Below are 17,622 nucleotides of genomic sequence, written 5' to 3'. Positions count from 1 at the left end.
ATATTGAGCTGCATGAGCTGCTTGTATATTTTGGAGATTAATCCTTTTTCATTTGCTTTGTTTGCAAATACTTTCTCCCATTCTGAGGGTTGTCTTTTCATCTTGTTTATGGTTTCCTTTGCTCTGCAAAAGCTTTTAAGCTTCATTAGATCCCATTTGTTTATTTTTGTTTTTATTTCCATTTCTCTAGGAGGTGGGTCTAAAAGGATCTTGCTGTGATTTATGTCATAGAGTGCTCTGCCTAGGTTTTCCTCTAAGAGTTTTATAGTGTCTGGCCTTACATTTAGGTGTCTAATCCATTTTGAGTTTATTTTTGTGTATGGTGTTAGGAAGTGTTCTAATTTCATTCTTTTACATGTAGCTGTCCAGTTTTCCCAGCACCACTTATTGAAGAGGCTATCTTTTGTACATTGTATATCCTTGCCTCCTTTGTCATAGATTAGTTGACCCTAGATGCATGGGTTTTTCTCTGGGATTTCTATCCTGTTCCATTGGTCTATATTTCTTTTCTTGTGCCAGGACCATACTGTCTTGATTACTGTAGCTTTGTAGTATAGTCTGAAGTCAGGGAGCCTGATTCCTCCAGCTCCGTTTTTCGTTCTCAAGATTGCTTTGGCTATTCAGGGTCTTTTGTGTTTCTACACAAATTGTGAAATATTTTGCTCTAGTTCTGTGAAAAATGCCATTGGTAGTTTGATATGGATTGCACTGAATCTGTAGATTGCTTTGGATAGTATAGTCATTTTCACAATGTTGATTCTTCCAATCCAAGAACGTGGTATATCTCTCCATCTGTTTGTATCAGCTTTAATTTCTTTCATCAGTGTCTTATAGTTTTCTGCATACAGGTCTTTTGTCTCCTTAGGTAGGTTTATTCCTAGGTGTTTATTCTTTTTGTTGCAATGGTAAATGGGAGTGTTTCCTTAATTTCTTTTTAAGATTTTTCATCATTAGTGTATAGGAATGCAAGAGATTTCTGTGCATTAATTTTGTATCCTGCTACTTTACCAAATTCATTGATCAGGTCTAGTAGTTTTCTGGTAGCATCTTTAAGATTCTCTTTGTATAGTATCATGTCATCTGCAAACAGTGACCATTTTCCTACTTCTTTTCTGATTTGGATTCCTTTAATTTCTTTTTCTTCTCTGATTGCTGTGGCTAAAACTTCCAAAACTATGTTGAATAAGAGTGGTGAGAGTGGGAAACCTTGTCTTGTTCCTGACCTTAGTGGAAATGGTTTCAGTTTTTCACCATTGAGAATGATGTTGGCTGTGGGTTTGTCATATATGGCCTTTATTATGGTGAGGTAAGTTCCCTTAATGCCTACTTTCTGTAGGGTTTTTATCATAAATGGGTGTTGAATTCTGTCGAAAGCTTTTTCTCCATCTATTGAGATGATCATATGGTTTTTCTCCTTCCATTTGTTAATATGGTTTATCACATTGATTTGCATATATTGAAGAATCCTTGAGTTCCTGGGATAAACCCCACTTTATCATGGTGTATGATCTTTTTAATGTGCTGTTCGATTCTGTTTGCTAGTATTTTATTGAGGATTTTTGCATCTATGTTCATCAGAGATATTGGCCTGTAGTTTTCTTTTTTTGTGACATCTTTGTCTGGTTTTGGTATCAGGGTGATGGTAGACTCAAGGAATGAGTTTGGGAGTGTTCCTCCCTCTGCTTTATTTTGGAAGAGTTTGGGAAGGATAGATGTTAGCTCTTCTCTAAATGTTTGATAGAATTCACCTGTGAAGCCATCTGGTCCTGGGCTTTTGTTTGTTGGAAGATTTTTAATCACAGTTTCAATTTCATTGTTTGTGATTGGTCTGTTTATATTTTCTATTTCTTCCTGGTTCAGTCTCAGAAGGTTGTGCTTTTCTAAGAATTTGTCCATTTCTTCCAGGTTGTCCATTTTTTTGGCATATAGTTGCTTGTAGTAGTCTCTCATGATCCTTTGTTTTTTCTTCAGTGTCAGTTGTTACTTCTTCTTTTTCATTTCTAATTCTATTGAATTGAGTCTTCTCCCTTTTTTCTTGATGAATCTGGCTAATGTTTTATCAATTTTGTTTATCTTCTCAAAGAACCAGCTTTTAATTTTATTGATCTTTGCTATCATTTCCTTCATTTCTTTTTCATTTATTTCTGATCTGATCTTTATGATTTCTTACCTTCTGCTAGCTTTGAGGTTTTTTTGTTCTTCTTTCTCTAATTGCTTTAGGTGTAAGGTTACATTGTACATTTGAGATGTTTCTTGTTTCTTGAGGTAGGATTGTATTGCTATAAACTTCCCTCTTAGAACTGCTTTTGCGGCATCCCATGGGTTTTGGGTCGTCATGTTTTCATTGTCATTTGTTTCTAGGTATGTTTTGATTTCCTGTTTGATTTCTTCAGTGATCTCTTGGTTATTTAGTAGTGTATTGTTTAGCCTCCATGTGTTTGTATTTTTTACAGATTTTTTCTTGTAATTGATATCTAGTCTCATAGTGTTGTGGTTGGAAAAGATACTTGATACAACTAAAATTTTCTTAAATTTGCCAAGGCTTGATTTGTGGCCCAAGATATGATCTATCCTGGAGAATGTTCCATGAGCACTTGAGAAGAAAGTGTATTCTGTTGTTTTTGGATGGAATGTCCTATAAATATCAGTTAAGTCCATCTTCTTTAATGTGTCATTTAAAGCTTGTATTTCCTTATTTACTTTCATTTTGGATGATCTGTCCATTGGTGAAAGTAGAGTGTTAAAGTCCCCTACTATGATTGTGTTACTGTCAGTTTCCCCTTTTATGGCTGTTAGCATTTGCCTTATGTATTGAGGTGCTCCTATGTTGGGTGCATAAATATTTACCACTGTTATACCTTCTTCTTAGACTGATTCCTTGATCATTATGTAGTGTCCTTCTTTGTCTCTTGTAAAAGTCTTTATTCTAAAGTCTATTTTGTCTGATATGAGAATGCTACTCCAGCTTTCTTTTGATTTACATGTGCATGGAATATCTTTTTCCATCCCCTCCCTTTCAGTCTGCATGTGTCCCTAGGACTGAAGTGGGTCTCTTGCAGACAGCATATATACGGGTCTTGTTTTTGTATCCATTCAGCCAGTCTGTATCTTTTGGTTGGAGCATTTAATCCATTTACATTTAAGGTAATTATCCATATGTCTGTTCCTATTACCATTTTCTTAATTGTTTTGGGTTTGTTATTGTATATCTTTTCCTTCTCTTGTGTTTCCTGCCTAAATTCCTTTAGCATTTATTGTAAAGCTGGTTTGGTGGTGCTGAATTCTCTTAACTTTTGCTTGTCTGTAATTTCTCAGTTGAATCTGAATGAGATTCTTGCTGGGTAGAGTAATCTTGCTTGTAGATTTTTCCCTTTCATCACTTTATATATGTCCTGCCACACCCTTCTTATGGGGATTCCCTTCTATGTTATTTGTTACTTTTCCCTTGCTGCTTTTAATATTTTTTCTTTGTATTTAATTTTTGATAGTTTGATTAATATGTGTCTTGGCATGTTTCTCCTTGGATTTATCCTGTATGGGACTCTCTGTGCTTCCTGGACTTGATTGACTATTTCCTTTCCCATATTAGGGAAGTTTTCAACTATAATCTCTTCAAATATTTTCTCAGTCCCTTTCTTTTTCTCTTCTTCTTCTGAGACTTCTATAATTCGAATGTTGGTGCGTTTAATGTTGTTCCAGAGGTCTCTGAGAGTGTCCTCAATTCTTTTCATTCTTTCTTCTTTATTCTGCTGTGCAGTAGTTATTTCCACTGTTTTATCTTCCAGGTCACATATCCATTCTTCTGTGTCAATTATTCTGCTATTGATTCCTTCTAGAGAATTTTTAATTTCATTCATTGTGTTGTTCATCATTGTTTGTTTGCTCTTTAGTTCTTCTAGGTCTTTGTTAAACGTTTCTTGTATTTTCTCCATTCGATTTCCAAGGTTTTTTTTTGTGTGTGTGTGTGTTTTTGCGGTACGCAGGCCTCTCACTGTTGTGGCCTCTACCGTTGCAGAGCACAGGCTCTGGACGTGCAGGCTCAGTGGCCATGGCTCATGGGCCCAGCCACTCTGCGGCATGTGGGATTCTCCCGGACCAGGGCAGGAACCCGTGTCCCCTGCATCGGCAGGCAGACTCTCAACCACTGCGCCACCAGGGAAGCCCCCAATTTCCAAGGTTTTGGATCATCTTTACTATCATTACTCTGAATTCTTTTTCAGGTAGACTGCCCATTTCCTCTTCATTTGTTTGGTCTGGTGAGTTTTTACCTTGCCCCTTCCTCTGTTGCATATTTCTCTGTCTTCTCATTTTGCTTAACTTACTGTGTTTGGGGTCTCCTTTTAACAGGCTGCTTGTTCGTAGTTCCCATTGTTTTTGGTGTCTGCCCCCAGTGGATAAGGTTGCTTCAGTGGGCTGTGTAGGCTTCCTGGTGGAGGGGACTGGTGCCTGTGTTCTGCTGGATGAGGCTGGATCTTGTCTTTGTGGTGGGCAGAACCACGTCTGGTGGTGTGTTTTGGGGTGTCTGTGAACTTAGTATGATTTTAGGCAGCCTCTCTGATAATGGGTGGGGTTGTGTTCCTGTCTTGCTAGTTGACTTGAGGTGTCCAGCACTGTAGCTTGCTGGTCGTTGATTGGAGCTGGGTCTTAGCGTTGAGATGGAGATCTCTGGGACAGCTCTTGCTGATTGATATTATGTGGGACTGGGAGGTCTGTGGTGCATCAATGTCCTGAACTCAGCTCTCCCACCTCAGAGGCTCAGGCCTGACACCCAGCCAGAGCACCAAGATGCTGTTGGCCACACGGCCATGTACGTCATGGGGAACTTCTAGTCTCTTGGGAAATCTGAGGTCTTCTGCTGGCATTCAGTAGGTGTTCTGTAGGAGTTGTTCCACATTTAGATGTGTTTTTGATGTATTTGTGGCAAGGAAGGTGATCTCCACGACTTACTCCTCTGCCATCTTGCAGGTCCCCCCACCATGCTCAGTCATTGACTGGGAGAGAGCATGACCTTGGCTGGGAAAGTGAGGCAAGTTGTGATGATGCTAGAGGCTGTCAGCTAACACCTTCCTGGCACTAGAAGAAGTTCTGAGTAGCACACTATCTTGAATTTTTTTCTCTTAAGTCATTTATTTCACACAGGATTAATCTTTAGTTACCAAATACAATTGAGAATACTTTTTCTTTCAGTATAAATGAAGCAGGAGGAGCTGCTGAAAGACGTATCACTGAATACTAAAATCCAACATCTTGATTCCTTTTTTTTTCTTTTACAAAATAGTGTTGAAATAGCCCTGCAGCAAAATGAAATCATGAATACATTTATTAATGACTGGAAAAGCCTGGCAGAAGAAGAAGGCACCTTTGGGGATAAGACTGATACCCACCTGAAAGAGTACCAGTCCTTTACTTACATGCATAACCTAACAGAGAAGATGATCACCTGTGTCTCCTGGCATCCGATCATCTATGGTGAGGCAGAATCATGACTGGGATTCCATTCTGGGATGACATTGAAATAATCTGTTGCTTTTATATGTAGAATTACAAACTAGCTCACTTTCCATGAGACAACTTCCATTCCTGAGTGCAGGCACTTGCGAAGCACTTTCTGCACATTCTCTCCATCATGTGTCCTCCCAGCTACCTTGTGGGACCACATTGTGGTCTCTACTTTATAAGGAGAGGACCAGAGCTCTCAGTAAAGTGACTGACTCAGGTCACCCAGCTGGTGCAATGCCAAATCTGGAACTTCATTCCCCCTGACTCTCAACTTACTGGGCGGGATAGGAGATACACCTCCTTTAAAGAGCTCAGCAACCAAGGGGATAGGAATGTGTGAGGGTGGATCCATGGACAGAGCCATCTGTGCCCTCTTTCTTCATCCTTTCCTGCCCAACATTGGCCCTCTCCTCACACACACAAAAAAAACAAAAACAAAAAAAGAAACACAACACATCTTTTTTTCTTACTAAGTCTTCAAAGTACACTGTTTATTTTGTGAACATCTCAATTTGGTCCAGCCACAGTTCAAGTGCTAAATAAGCAACACATGGCTACTGGCAACCAATGTATTAGACAGTAGAGCTCTAAAAACACTCTTGGTCTCCTGTAGAATATTTTTACACACGTTTCATCAAAATGGAAATGAACAGTGACTGTGTAGGAAAACAAAACCTAAAAACACTTCTCCATGCACAGTTGCTGCAGATTTTAATTTCTAGTTGTGTTTCTATCAGGGCTAATAGCTGTGTCAGTGGCTGTACGACTCTCCTTTGAAGAGAGGGTCCACTTTTCTGGTAAACTGTTGCTGCAACCATCACTGATTCTTTTCTGGAGTTTCTCCGATCCCATACAGCCTCAGGTAATGAAGGAGAGTCATCCACATGTTCTAAAAATTTTAACTACTACTTTCACATATCTTTAGCAGTTTTAATTGCAAAATACTTTATAATCACTTAATGTTATAAACCCCTATAAAGCTAGGCTTTCTTCAATTCAGAATTTGTCATCATTCAATTTGAGCAAAATTTAAGTTTACACTTACTTTATTGAAAAGATATATTGAACAAATCAACATGTTATTTAAAAAAAAACATTGTAAGAGGAATGTTCAAATGATTTTAAAGAGCAAACTCTTTTATGGACTTTATTTAGGTACTAATTGTTCAAATGCAAAGAGATTTTAGTTTCATGTGGATTTCCTTGATTCCAAGGATCACCAGTAGGAGATGGTAATGAGTAAAGATGACTGTGTGGGAGACAGTGGGGAATGGTGGGGACTGTGGCCCTAGAGGGTACCCAGCCCATCCATGGGGACAGCTACTCTTCTACTCTCCTTGCCAGGTGGTCCCACTTGTCAAGAGAATCCAGCAATTTTGTGTGTGATCTCCCAATTTTCAAACAGCTCAACTAAAACCAAACCAAAACACACAGCAGTCCAAATAAAATAAGGCTAAAGGCTGGGTTTGCCCCCACAGTGTTCAATTTCCGATATCTGCTCAAGATGAGTTCTGCTTAGGGGGAAAGTGCTTTATAGTGTTAGATTAAGTTTTTTCAATATACTTAAATATAATAATATTTTGTTTTTATAAAGGATTATATAATTAAGTCTTTCCCTAATAAACCCTAGTGTCCCCTTATTCCTTCTTCCCTAATTCATCTGAATTAAGGCAGTTTTACTGTTATAGAGTCTAGATGCTTTTTTATAGATACAGAGATCAAAATGACAGATCTGTCATTCTTCCTTGTCAGCCTACTTACCACAGGTATGGTGCCATTCTCTCACTGGTGTTTTCTATCATTTTCCAGCAGTGTAGAACTGCTCTTCACTCCATGCCATGGAAGTGTGGCTGAACCTCCAGGCAAATAGGAAGAGGAAAGAAAGACTCTCCTGTCCTCTATTTTTTTAATATAGAAACGTGATTTATTTATTTTAGTTTCTTAAGGAAGTCAGTAATCAGTTTATTAAGATAGAAATTCCATATAAAATTTATAGTTTTGTTAAATATACTTATAAAGTTAATTATATTCTATTTATTTATTTTTATTTAAAAAAATTTTTAACCTTTCCTCTATTTTGAAGAATAGCTTTAAAAAGACATGTAAATAATTTCTTAAAGATATGATACAAATGATTAATTTTGTCTTTGTTCTAATCAAAACTATAGGAAAGTATTAAAAGATTTCATTTTCAAAAGTAGAGGTTTCTCTAGAATCCACAAAGTACCAAATAAACCAAGATAATTCACCTCAATTCCAATTTGAAATCTTTAGCTCAGTGGTGGCAAACCAATGGCCTCTGGGGACTGTATTTTTGGCTGTTATGTTTAAAGAATGGCAACCATGCAAGTGTTTAGCTTGGTGGTAACACAGTAGCTCAGGTGCTAACTATGGTTAGTATATCTATTTCCTCACACTGGTGTATTCCTTGCAAGACTTCCTCCCTACCCTCCAGTCACTTGATTTTGTTTACCTTATGGGTTCCGTATTATTTTAAAATTTGTAATATTACCGCTGGCAGAGCCGCCGTCTTCTCTTTTTCAACGCATTTTATTTTTGAGCGCTCACCTCTGTGCCAGACTAGGTATATGCAGCAGGGAAAAAATCATACAAATATGCTGGCCCCCAGAGCTTGCTCTCCACACTTTTCAGAAACACTGATTTCATAGTCTTTTTATTTATAAAAAATTATAACATGCCCCAGCAATGACCCACAAAGGGGAGGGGAGGGGAGATTGGGTCCCCTTGAGAAACTACCTGCTCTCATATGCATGATCAATGTCCAGAATAAAATTCAGCAAAAGCAGCTTCCAATCCAGAGGTAGGATTCTGGGAATGGAATTCATGTGCATGTTTCTTATAAATAGCTATAAAATTAGACTTTTGACTTTATTAATATTATTTCTAGCCATGATCTTAATAGATTTTCTCATTCTCTCTTGAATTTGGGGGGTTTGCCTTAGTTAATGCTGGAAAGCCCAGATGACATCTTCTGCTTCCAGTTCTGTCCAAGTGACCCTAATATCATTGCTGGAGGGTGCATAAACGGGCAGGTACATATGGCTTTTTTTTTCAGTTCTTTATTAATTTAGACAGCATTCTGTAACACATTTTGCCTGGTAGTTTTTTTAACTTAAGGGTTCAACTCAGCAGAGGGAAGGCATGTCAATTGTATGCCAGTCACCATGCTAGGAACTGGGGTATGAAGATGTGTTAGACATGGTATCTGGGCTCAAGATGTCCACAGGGTAACCCAGTTATGATAACTGGAAGAAAACCGGGTCAGATCTATTTATGTTTCTGGGATAGAACCACACGTTGTACAAGATTCCAGGGAAAAACAAAAACCATAAGCATAATACCTCTTGGTCAAGAGCCCTCTTCTGAAATTTCCCTAGAGGTAGGAGTTAGGGAATGATCCAGAATTTAAACAGAATTCTCTGGAAAACATACTTATATCACTGAATTTATGTGTGTATAATTTGATATCCTATTTGCTTTTTTTCTTTTTTCTCTTTTAAATTATCTAATTTATATAAAATTTAGATTCTATCTTCCAATTTCCTGTTTCTCCAACAGAGCAAAACAAAAATCTTACAGCTATTTTATGATCAAAGTTTAAATTCATTGTGACACAGTGAGTTTGACCATTACCAGGGTATAATGATTTTTTATCGTGTGGCTAGGAAAACTTTTAGGTAGTTGAAATGTAAATGTCTGCATCATCCGTGCCAACTTATCCAGAACCAAAAACATTTAAGAAAACTAATTTTTTTCCTCGGTTTTATTCAACAATAACTGGTGATCTAGTGAGGAGCAAGAGTACATCCTCCAAGCCCTGCAAATACTGCTGTTTTTACTCATTGAGAAGGTGACACAACTTTGTTTTAGAATATTTTAGAAAAGCAAATGCTGAAAATAAAATTACTCGCAATTCTGTGATCCTGACATTTTGTTTACATTTTAGTGTACTGAAATGACTTTTAGTCATTGACAATTATTCTAATTTAGTGTTGCATATTCTGCTTTGTTCTGATTTTTCAAAAAATGACCATCTGTGTATATGCAAATTCAGAGTTGGCCATAATATTCAATTAAATAGAAATCGTCGTTTCCTAGCCTTTTGAACAATTTTGGGTGTTTGTACTTAATTCTGGAGAGCAGACTGCTTTCTCCTGTGTCTAAAGCAACTGTCCCCACATTCCCTAAAACAGAGGAAGAACTCTTCCCAAAGCAGAGAGAATTGCATTATGCCTACCTTGGATTTAAAAAAAACAAAGCAAAACAAAAAAACAAAAAAAAAAACCACTAGCATTTATTACCACAAGCACAAAAAATCAAAGTGCTGAAAATTCTTTTAAAGAGAAGAAAACATTATTAAAAAGAAGGGGAAAATCCTGAATAACAGGATGGAGAAGTAGGAACAAATTAAGAGTAACAAAATTAATAAATGTATGTGTACCTCAAAATAAATAAAAAATATATAAAGCCAAAAACATAAATAAATAAAGAGAAGAAAACATTTTTTATATAAGCTTTAAAAGTTGCTGACTCACAGGGAGATCAGCTCCGTGCTTTGTGACCACCTAGAGGGGTGGGATAGAGAGGGTGGGAGGGAGGGAGAGGCAAGAGGGAAGAGATATGGGAACATATGTATATGTATAACTGATTCACTTTGTTATAAAGCAGAAACTAACACACCATTGTAAAGCAATTATACTCCAATAAAGATGTTAAAATAAATAAATAAAGATAAAAAATAAGAGTTGCTGACTTACTTAAGATGTAGGCTAAATTTGATTATCCTCCCAAGGTGGTTTATTTATCAGAGTGCATGCAATACCAATAGGTTTTTTTAAATGTTCAAGATGCAATTTGCTAGTTCCTGAAAGTATGTTGTAATAACATTTATTTCTGTTTTAGATTGTCATGTGGGATATTACCGCACATGCAGATCGAATAGAAAACATCAAGGCAGGTGGTAGTAGAAGTAAAAACGTCACACTCAAGGTTAGCTTTTTGTAACTTTTCACTTGCAAATTTTTTCCGTTCAGGAGTTTATCAAAAAGTACACAACAGGGTTGCCAAGCTAAACAGAGACTCACTAGAAAAAAAAAAAAAAAAATGTTATTTCCTAAGTCTTCACATCTGCTGTGGATGTGTTTTGAATCACTTTTATGTAGGCCCTTGATTTAAAACACCACTAAACAGGTTGTACTGTCTATTCCAGGGGTTCTTTTTTGTTTTTATTGTTGTTAAATAAAATGGAGGGGCCAAGGGATTGCCTAAAGTGATGTAGTTGAAAGAGCACTGGATAGAAGACCCATGCATCCAGGCTTTAGATCACAGTCCTGTGAGTTTGGATATGTCCCCCATCCCCTCAGCAAGCATCAATTTTCTCGTGTATAAAATGAAGGGGTTAAAAGCCTTCCGGGTAATAAGACACTATGATTTGTGAAGCTGTGGATCCTGCCAAGAGGTCTAGAGATTCCTCAGCTCCCACAGGTCTCTGACCAAGAAACCATGGGATGTGGTTTTCTGTGCACTCACAGAAATACTCCTTCAAAAATGGGATCTCATTGGTTCTTTAGGGAATGGGTCAGTCATTCTTGTTAAAAGTTTAGAGATAAAATCTTAGACTAAACTGAAGTAGAAAGAAGATAATCTTATTATCTAACTATATAATACATAGAAACACTAATTTGTGTTTTTCCTTGAACTGGTATTTCTCCAAATTATTGATTTTAATTGGAATGATAAGTAAAGTATGAGTTGCTTCATCAGCTCTCTGAAATTAGCACATAACTTTCTTGTAACATTTTACAGCCTATGTTTCTCCTTGAACCAGAGACTAATACAGAAGCAATGTATATCAGACACTGTGCAGTCTCCTCAATAGAAAGTGGACATAGGAAAGTTATTACAGATATACATTGGCTGCCTGACACATTTGAGGTGAGTCTTGATGGCTTCGTACTTTTCTCCTGCTGGCTTGTAAGTTTTTAGAAAATTTTATTCAAAGAGGATGTTTGAAGTCAACAATTCATTTGCATTTTAATTGTGAAATAACCAGAAACAACACATCACACAGTTGTGTCACTGTTGACAGACCAAGATCAGACTTAGGGATGAGAATAATGCCAATGTGTCAACTTCAGTGGTTTATAAAAATAAAAAATGTCGGTGGTATTAGCACTGATATAATACAACAGTGGAGAAAGTGAAGGTTGTAAAAATAGAGTGCAAATATTTTACACCCTTAGCCTTTGCAGATTTAAAGTTTATGATTTAGAGCATATAACCTTGAAGATCTGTGACATGTAGTAATGCGTCATTTTGCAAGGCAGTCTTGAATTGAGTGCGTCATGAGACTGGTAGGTGAAGACTATTTGTGCAGTGAGTGAGCCCAGCTGACTGCCTAGCATCTGTGCTGCAGTATGGCTTTGTGGTTCTTTACTTGACCCACAACGGCTGCTGTTTGTGAATTTGAAAACTAGTAAGCTTCCCAAATGTTTCCCTCAAGGAACTAAGAGTCTATGGAAATTAAAAGGTCAGAATATCAAAGAATATTCTGAAAACTTAGAGTTATGAAGGGTGATTAGCCCTTCAAGATATTTAAATGGATTATGCAAAAGCACAATTACTTTTCAAAGTTATAATGGACCAAAATAAATACAACAAATCAAAATAGAATATCGTATTTCTGGATTCTGTAGTTTTCTAAGCTAATTAATATTGAAAGAAATTCAAAACATATACATGTAAAGTTTTAAATAAAGAGCAAGTAGCAAAATGAAGAAAAATATTTGCCTCAAATATGGTAAACACAAATTTTCCAGTAAATAAGCTAAAGACATATACTGAAAAACAATTAGTAGATAAACAGGAAAATTATTCAGACTTTCTAATATCAAAGAAATTAATAATAAAGCAACAATAATGTACTATTTTGGACCTATTTGATTTTTTTCTTTTCCATTGGACCTATTTAATTTTTAAATGAAATTTTCTAGTAATTTCCCATGTTAGAAAGGATGAAATGGTGAAATCAATAAACTCCAACATTACTGGTTCCAACATAAAAGTTTTAGAATACAATTTAGTCAATGTGGTTCTTAAATCATCCAAATTTTCAAAGTTTTTGACCAATAATTCAAATTTGGGAAATTTATGCAAAGAAATAATCCAATTTGTTTCCTAAGACATACAATCACATGCATACCTTGACAAATCATGTCAAAGTGTATCCATGAAAAAGATTGGAAAAGAATGTAAGGTAGAATTATATTTGATTTTAAAACCTTCTATTTTCCAAACTCTATAATATGATTGTGGGTTTTTTTTTTTTAAATCATTAAAACATAAAACTCCAGAGCAAGCTCAACTCTGGAGTCTTGAACTTCCTACAACAGGGAAGCCTTACTAGAGGGAGAGGAAAGATGGGTTCTGGATTGTTTATCAATCACAGTGGAAGCTGGCAGCTGTTAAGTGATCCTGACTGGGCTCATGCCACAGCAGCGTCAGCCAGGTTTCTAGGATCCTAGCTCCCATGATGCCAACAGGCCTTGCCAACAGGCCTTACCACTGCTGCGCCTGTATTCTTCCTTCCACCCCTACTTTTACTGTTTATCTGCTGCTGGAACCCCCACCTTTGTTTGACCTTTTGCTCATCAATCCTACCAAGTAGGTAGGGTATCGGGGAAAGTCATGTTTCCCTATTGATTTGAGAGTAGCACCTTCATAGGTTGCCACAAAACCTTCCACCTCCTTTGAGAGCTAGCTGGTTGGAATCTTGGACCTTCTAGGACTCTAAGGAGCCACTAACCCTCTTTGGACTCCTCTGTGTGCTAGTAGAGTTGTGCCACTAATTACTAAAAGAATGTAGGCTCCCCAGCATTCACTGCATGCTGTAGGTATCTAATTTAACACCAAGTCTCTTTTCTATTGATCTTACCTGCTTAACAATCTCATAAAAGCTCCCATGTTCAGCTCCACAATTAATAGTGAAAACAGAGTGCCTACATTTCTAATAATAATGGTAATGAAATTATGATACATCATCTATATATTAAAAAACAGAATGATTTATGACTATATAGGTAAATGTTCAAATTACATTAACTGAAAGATCTTAAGATGGAAATTTATATGCATACTAACTAAAACTAATTTTAAAATGTAAAAATGTTTCTGTGAGAAAAAGGCTGGAAAATATGTATAGCAGAATTATATTTGATTTTGAAACTTTCCAGTTTCCAAATTCTGTTTGTGTTGTTCTTTTAATAAAAATTAAAGCAAAGGAGAAAAAAAAATTTAGCGTAAAAATCTTTGAGAAAAAAGTCATTACTGTCCTAGGTACACAGAACTTACTTCCAGCATTTTTAAAAATAGATTAACAGATTGGGATCTGTCTTTGAAAATCGAAGTGGAATATCCTGTCAACTTGTCACTTGTTCAGCAGACTGGTATGTCTTATTTTAATCATTACCTAATATGTTTTCAAACAATATATTCTTTTTTTAGATGCTTATAAAGTCATTGTCCTCTTCTGTTCCTTAAATAATCTTTGTTGTAACAATTAAACCTAATATAACTAAAGAACAGAATGTTAGATTGTTGCTAGTTTTAGAAAAATCTTTTTGTGGATACGAATATGTTGTAAAAAGAAGAATTAACTAGGTTTCATGGTTGGTAATGTTGTATAACATTATCCATAGCTATTCTGTTTCTTCATATTCACATATTTGTAAATTTTTAATATGTATTGTTTACATTCAATTTTATCTCACAATTACAAAGATGACAACGTTTAATTGGGAAAGTTTCTTTTAAAAAGTGCAAGAGTTTTACATTTTTTATTGCATATTTATTACAAATGTTTTTATAAGTAATTCAGTAACTATGTTGAAGAATGTTTATTTTTAAAAATTGTATACCCCAATTTATAGAACTGAAAATTCAGAGTGAAGTAGGACATAAGAAGGGTAAGAAGGGCAAGAAGGGCAATACTATTATCTAGCATTCAAATACTGGCAAAACTTTACCACTCCAAGTAGCTTTGACCCCAATAGATATCATGACACCGTAAGTTTTAGACACTGATCGCAGCAGAAGCAGCTGTGGAGTGGCAGGTGAAGGCATAAGTAACATTAGCAGCAGCCATGGGCAGGGGGGTGGGGAGACATGATTAACCCTGTGCGCACATATTAGGTAAGGTTCTGTGAGTGCAAGCAACAGAAATTAACTATAGTTAACTTAAGGGGATAAAATAAATTTATTGGAAGTTTATGCCAATACTGTACTACGTGCTTTAGCAGGTTAACTATTTTTATATTCTCAACCCTGAAAAATACGTATAGATAGAGGAAATGAGGCTTTGAAGGCAAATACATTGTCACCTATAGCTCACTGTATACCTAGTGAGTGGCCAGAATGAACGGCCAGCCCCTACCATCTGAATGGATCGGTTCCAACCACTGTGTCACCGTTCAAGATTCAGAGTGACAGAAGAGAGTCTGACTGGCTTCTGTTACATCATGAACTCACACCTTTGACCAGGGAAGGAATGGCAGAGCACCTTGAATGACAGTTCCAACCTGACTGCATGCAACGGGGAAGGGGCAGTTCTCAAAGAACCAATTAGAAGGCTCTTGCTAAAAAAGGAGGGGGGAATTGCTGCCCAGGCAAAAACAACACATAGCACCTACAGGGTCATATGAAATATTATGCAACATTTAAGATTGTATTATTATTTCATGGAAAGATGCTTATGGTATAGTGTTGATTATAAACAACAGAATGGAAAGCTATACTGTTCTTCAGTGGCCTTGGAGAACATTTAGAAGCTCTGAACAGACTTAAAATATTACATGTTATATGTTGAAGATACAGGTCCTTGATTGTTGTCTATAATGATGGCCCTTGAATTTGGAAATATTCTGAAATATTCTGGAAATAGTTCCTTCAAAAGTTGTTAAAGTAAAAAAAGTTTATGCATTTAGAAAGCCCCATTTTTAGCTATCCAGAAAATTCATCAGTTCTAGTCTTTATACTTTAGCCATACTAAGGGTCTTATAATACAGAATAAGATAAAATAGGGTTCTGCTAATTAAGGATGTGTGATTGATTGATACAGAAAGTTCAACTGAAGCTATCTGTATTTAGCAAAACCATTTTACAAATAATGAAAATTAATGCTATAAATGAGATTCAAGAAGAGCTATGTAATTTGGAAAAACAGGTTTAAACCAACTATAATTATATTTTAAAACATTTTATTATGTCATCTGTGGTATTCTACCAATGATTTATGTTTTGACCATTAATATGATTAATATTTTTATTAATTTTAATTATTTATCCATTATTAAATGAATAAATAATATTAACTAATTCACATAAATGAATAAAAGTTTTGTTAGTCTCAAGTTACCATCTGTTTATCTAAATACTTTAACTTACACATCTAAATTCTTTAATAATATCTTAAATTTATTAATCTGTTTACTCATAACCTAAGTGACAGAAATTATGGAGCTAATGTGGCATATTCTTTGCTGTTCTTATTATGTTTTCACATAATTACTACAAAGACATTATATACTGAAGTACTGAACAAGTATCATTATAAATTTTTACCAAGTTTATTGTGTTAAAAATAACACTCTAGGGCTTCCGTGGTGGCGCAGTGGTTGAGAGTCCACCTGCCGATGCAGGGGACACGGATTCGTGCCCCGGTCCGGGAAGATCCCACATGCCGCGGCCCCTCACTGTTGTGGCCTCTCCCGTTGTGGAGCACAGGCTCCCGACACGCAGGCTCAGCGGCCACGGCTCACGGACCCAGCCGCTTCACGGCATGTGGGATCCTCCCTGACCGGGGCACGAACCCACGTCCCCTGGCGGACTCTCAACCACTGCACCTCCAGGAAGCCCTCATTTGATTTTCATAATCAACCTGTGAGGAAGGAGAAATAAAAGGAGAAATGACACTTACTGTATGCCTACTATGTACAAAGCACATTAAATCCAACTCTGTGTATGTGTTATATATATATAAAAAACACTAAAACAAGCAATAAAATAAAAAAAGATAAATTGAACTTCATCAAAATTCAAGTTGATAGTGCTTTTGAAGCACTATCAAGAAATTTAAAAGACAACTCATACAATGGGAGAAAATATTTGCAAATCATATATCTGATAAGAGATTTCTATTAAGAATATATAAAGAACTCTTACAACTCAACAATAAAAAGACAAATAATCTAATTTAAAAATGAGCAAAGATTATCAATAGACATTTCTTCAAAAAAGATAGACAAATGTCCAATACGCACAAGAAAAGATGCTCAAAATCATTAGCTGTCAAATCAAAACCACAATGACACAAAATAGCCAAAACAGTCTTGACAGAAAAGAACAAAGTTGGAAGACTCACACTTCTTAATCTCTAAACTTTCTGCACAGTTACCGTTAGAGACACATGTACTGAGAATGGCTGAAGGATAGACATATAGATCAATGGAATAGAATTGAAAGTCCAGAAATAAACCCATATATCTGTGGTCAACTGATTTTCAACAAGGGTACCAAGACAATTTAATGGAGAAAGAATAGTCTTTTCAATGAATGGTGCTAGGACAAATGGGTATTCACCTGCAAAATAATTACCTCGCACTCTATACAAAAATTAATTGAAAATGAAATAAAGACCTAAATATAAGAGCTAAAACTGTAAAACTCTTAGAAGAAAACATAGGCAAATGTAAGTGTTTATGACCTTGGATTAGGTACTGATTTCCTAGACATTACCCCAAAAGCACAAGGAAATGCAAATCAGAATCACTTTTGATGAGATACAACTTCACACCCACTAGGATAGCTAAAGTTTAAAAAAGACAAAAAATAGTAAATGTTGGTGAGAATGTAGAGAAATTGGAATCCTCAAGACAAAAAAAAGTAATACATTTGGTGAGGGTGTAGAGAAATTGGAATCCTCAAAAATGATCCAGTTGCTTTGGAAAACAATCTAGCAGTTCCTCAAAAGATTAAATATAGGTGTTACCATATAACCCAGCAATTCCACTCCTAAATATATATCCAAGAGAAGTGAAAACCTACATC

At 36.1% G+C, this 17,622-nt stretch overlaps 1 protein-coding gene across 1 annotated transcript in view; it reads left to right on the top strand.

Annotated features, from left to right (window-relative positions):
• Positions 1 to 17,622, top strand: part of DNAI3 (dynein axonemal intermediate chain 3) — a 61,856-nt gene that overhangs the window by 16,924 nt on the left and 27,310 nt on the right. Inside the window, exons 7-12 of the mRNA XM_049715979.1 lie at positions 5,279 to 5,469; positions 6,237 to 6,361; positions 8,463 to 8,552; positions 10,423 to 10,509; positions 11,326 to 11,454; positions 13,891 to 13,964. Of these exons, the coding sequence (XP_049571936.1) occupies positions 5,279 to 5,469; positions 6,237 to 6,361; positions 8,463 to 8,552; positions 10,423 to 10,509; positions 11,326 to 11,454; positions 13,891 to 13,964 (696 nt within the window). The remainder of the gene's footprint in view (positions 1 to 5,278; positions 5,470 to 6,236; positions 6,362 to 8,462; positions 8,553 to 10,422; positions 10,510 to 11,325; positions 11,455 to 13,890; positions 13,965 to 17,622) is intronic.

Source organism: Orcinus orca, chromosome 1 (genome assembly GCF_937001465.1).
Source record: "Orcinus orca chromosome 1, mOrcOrc1.1, whole genome shotgun sequence".
In the NCBI taxonomy this organism is placed as follows: Eukaryota; Metazoa; Chordata; class Mammalia; order Artiodactyla; family Delphinidae; genus Orcinus; species Orcinus orca.
Note: the sequence above shows the minus strand (reverse complement) of the source record. Positions and strands in the feature narration are given on the sequence as shown.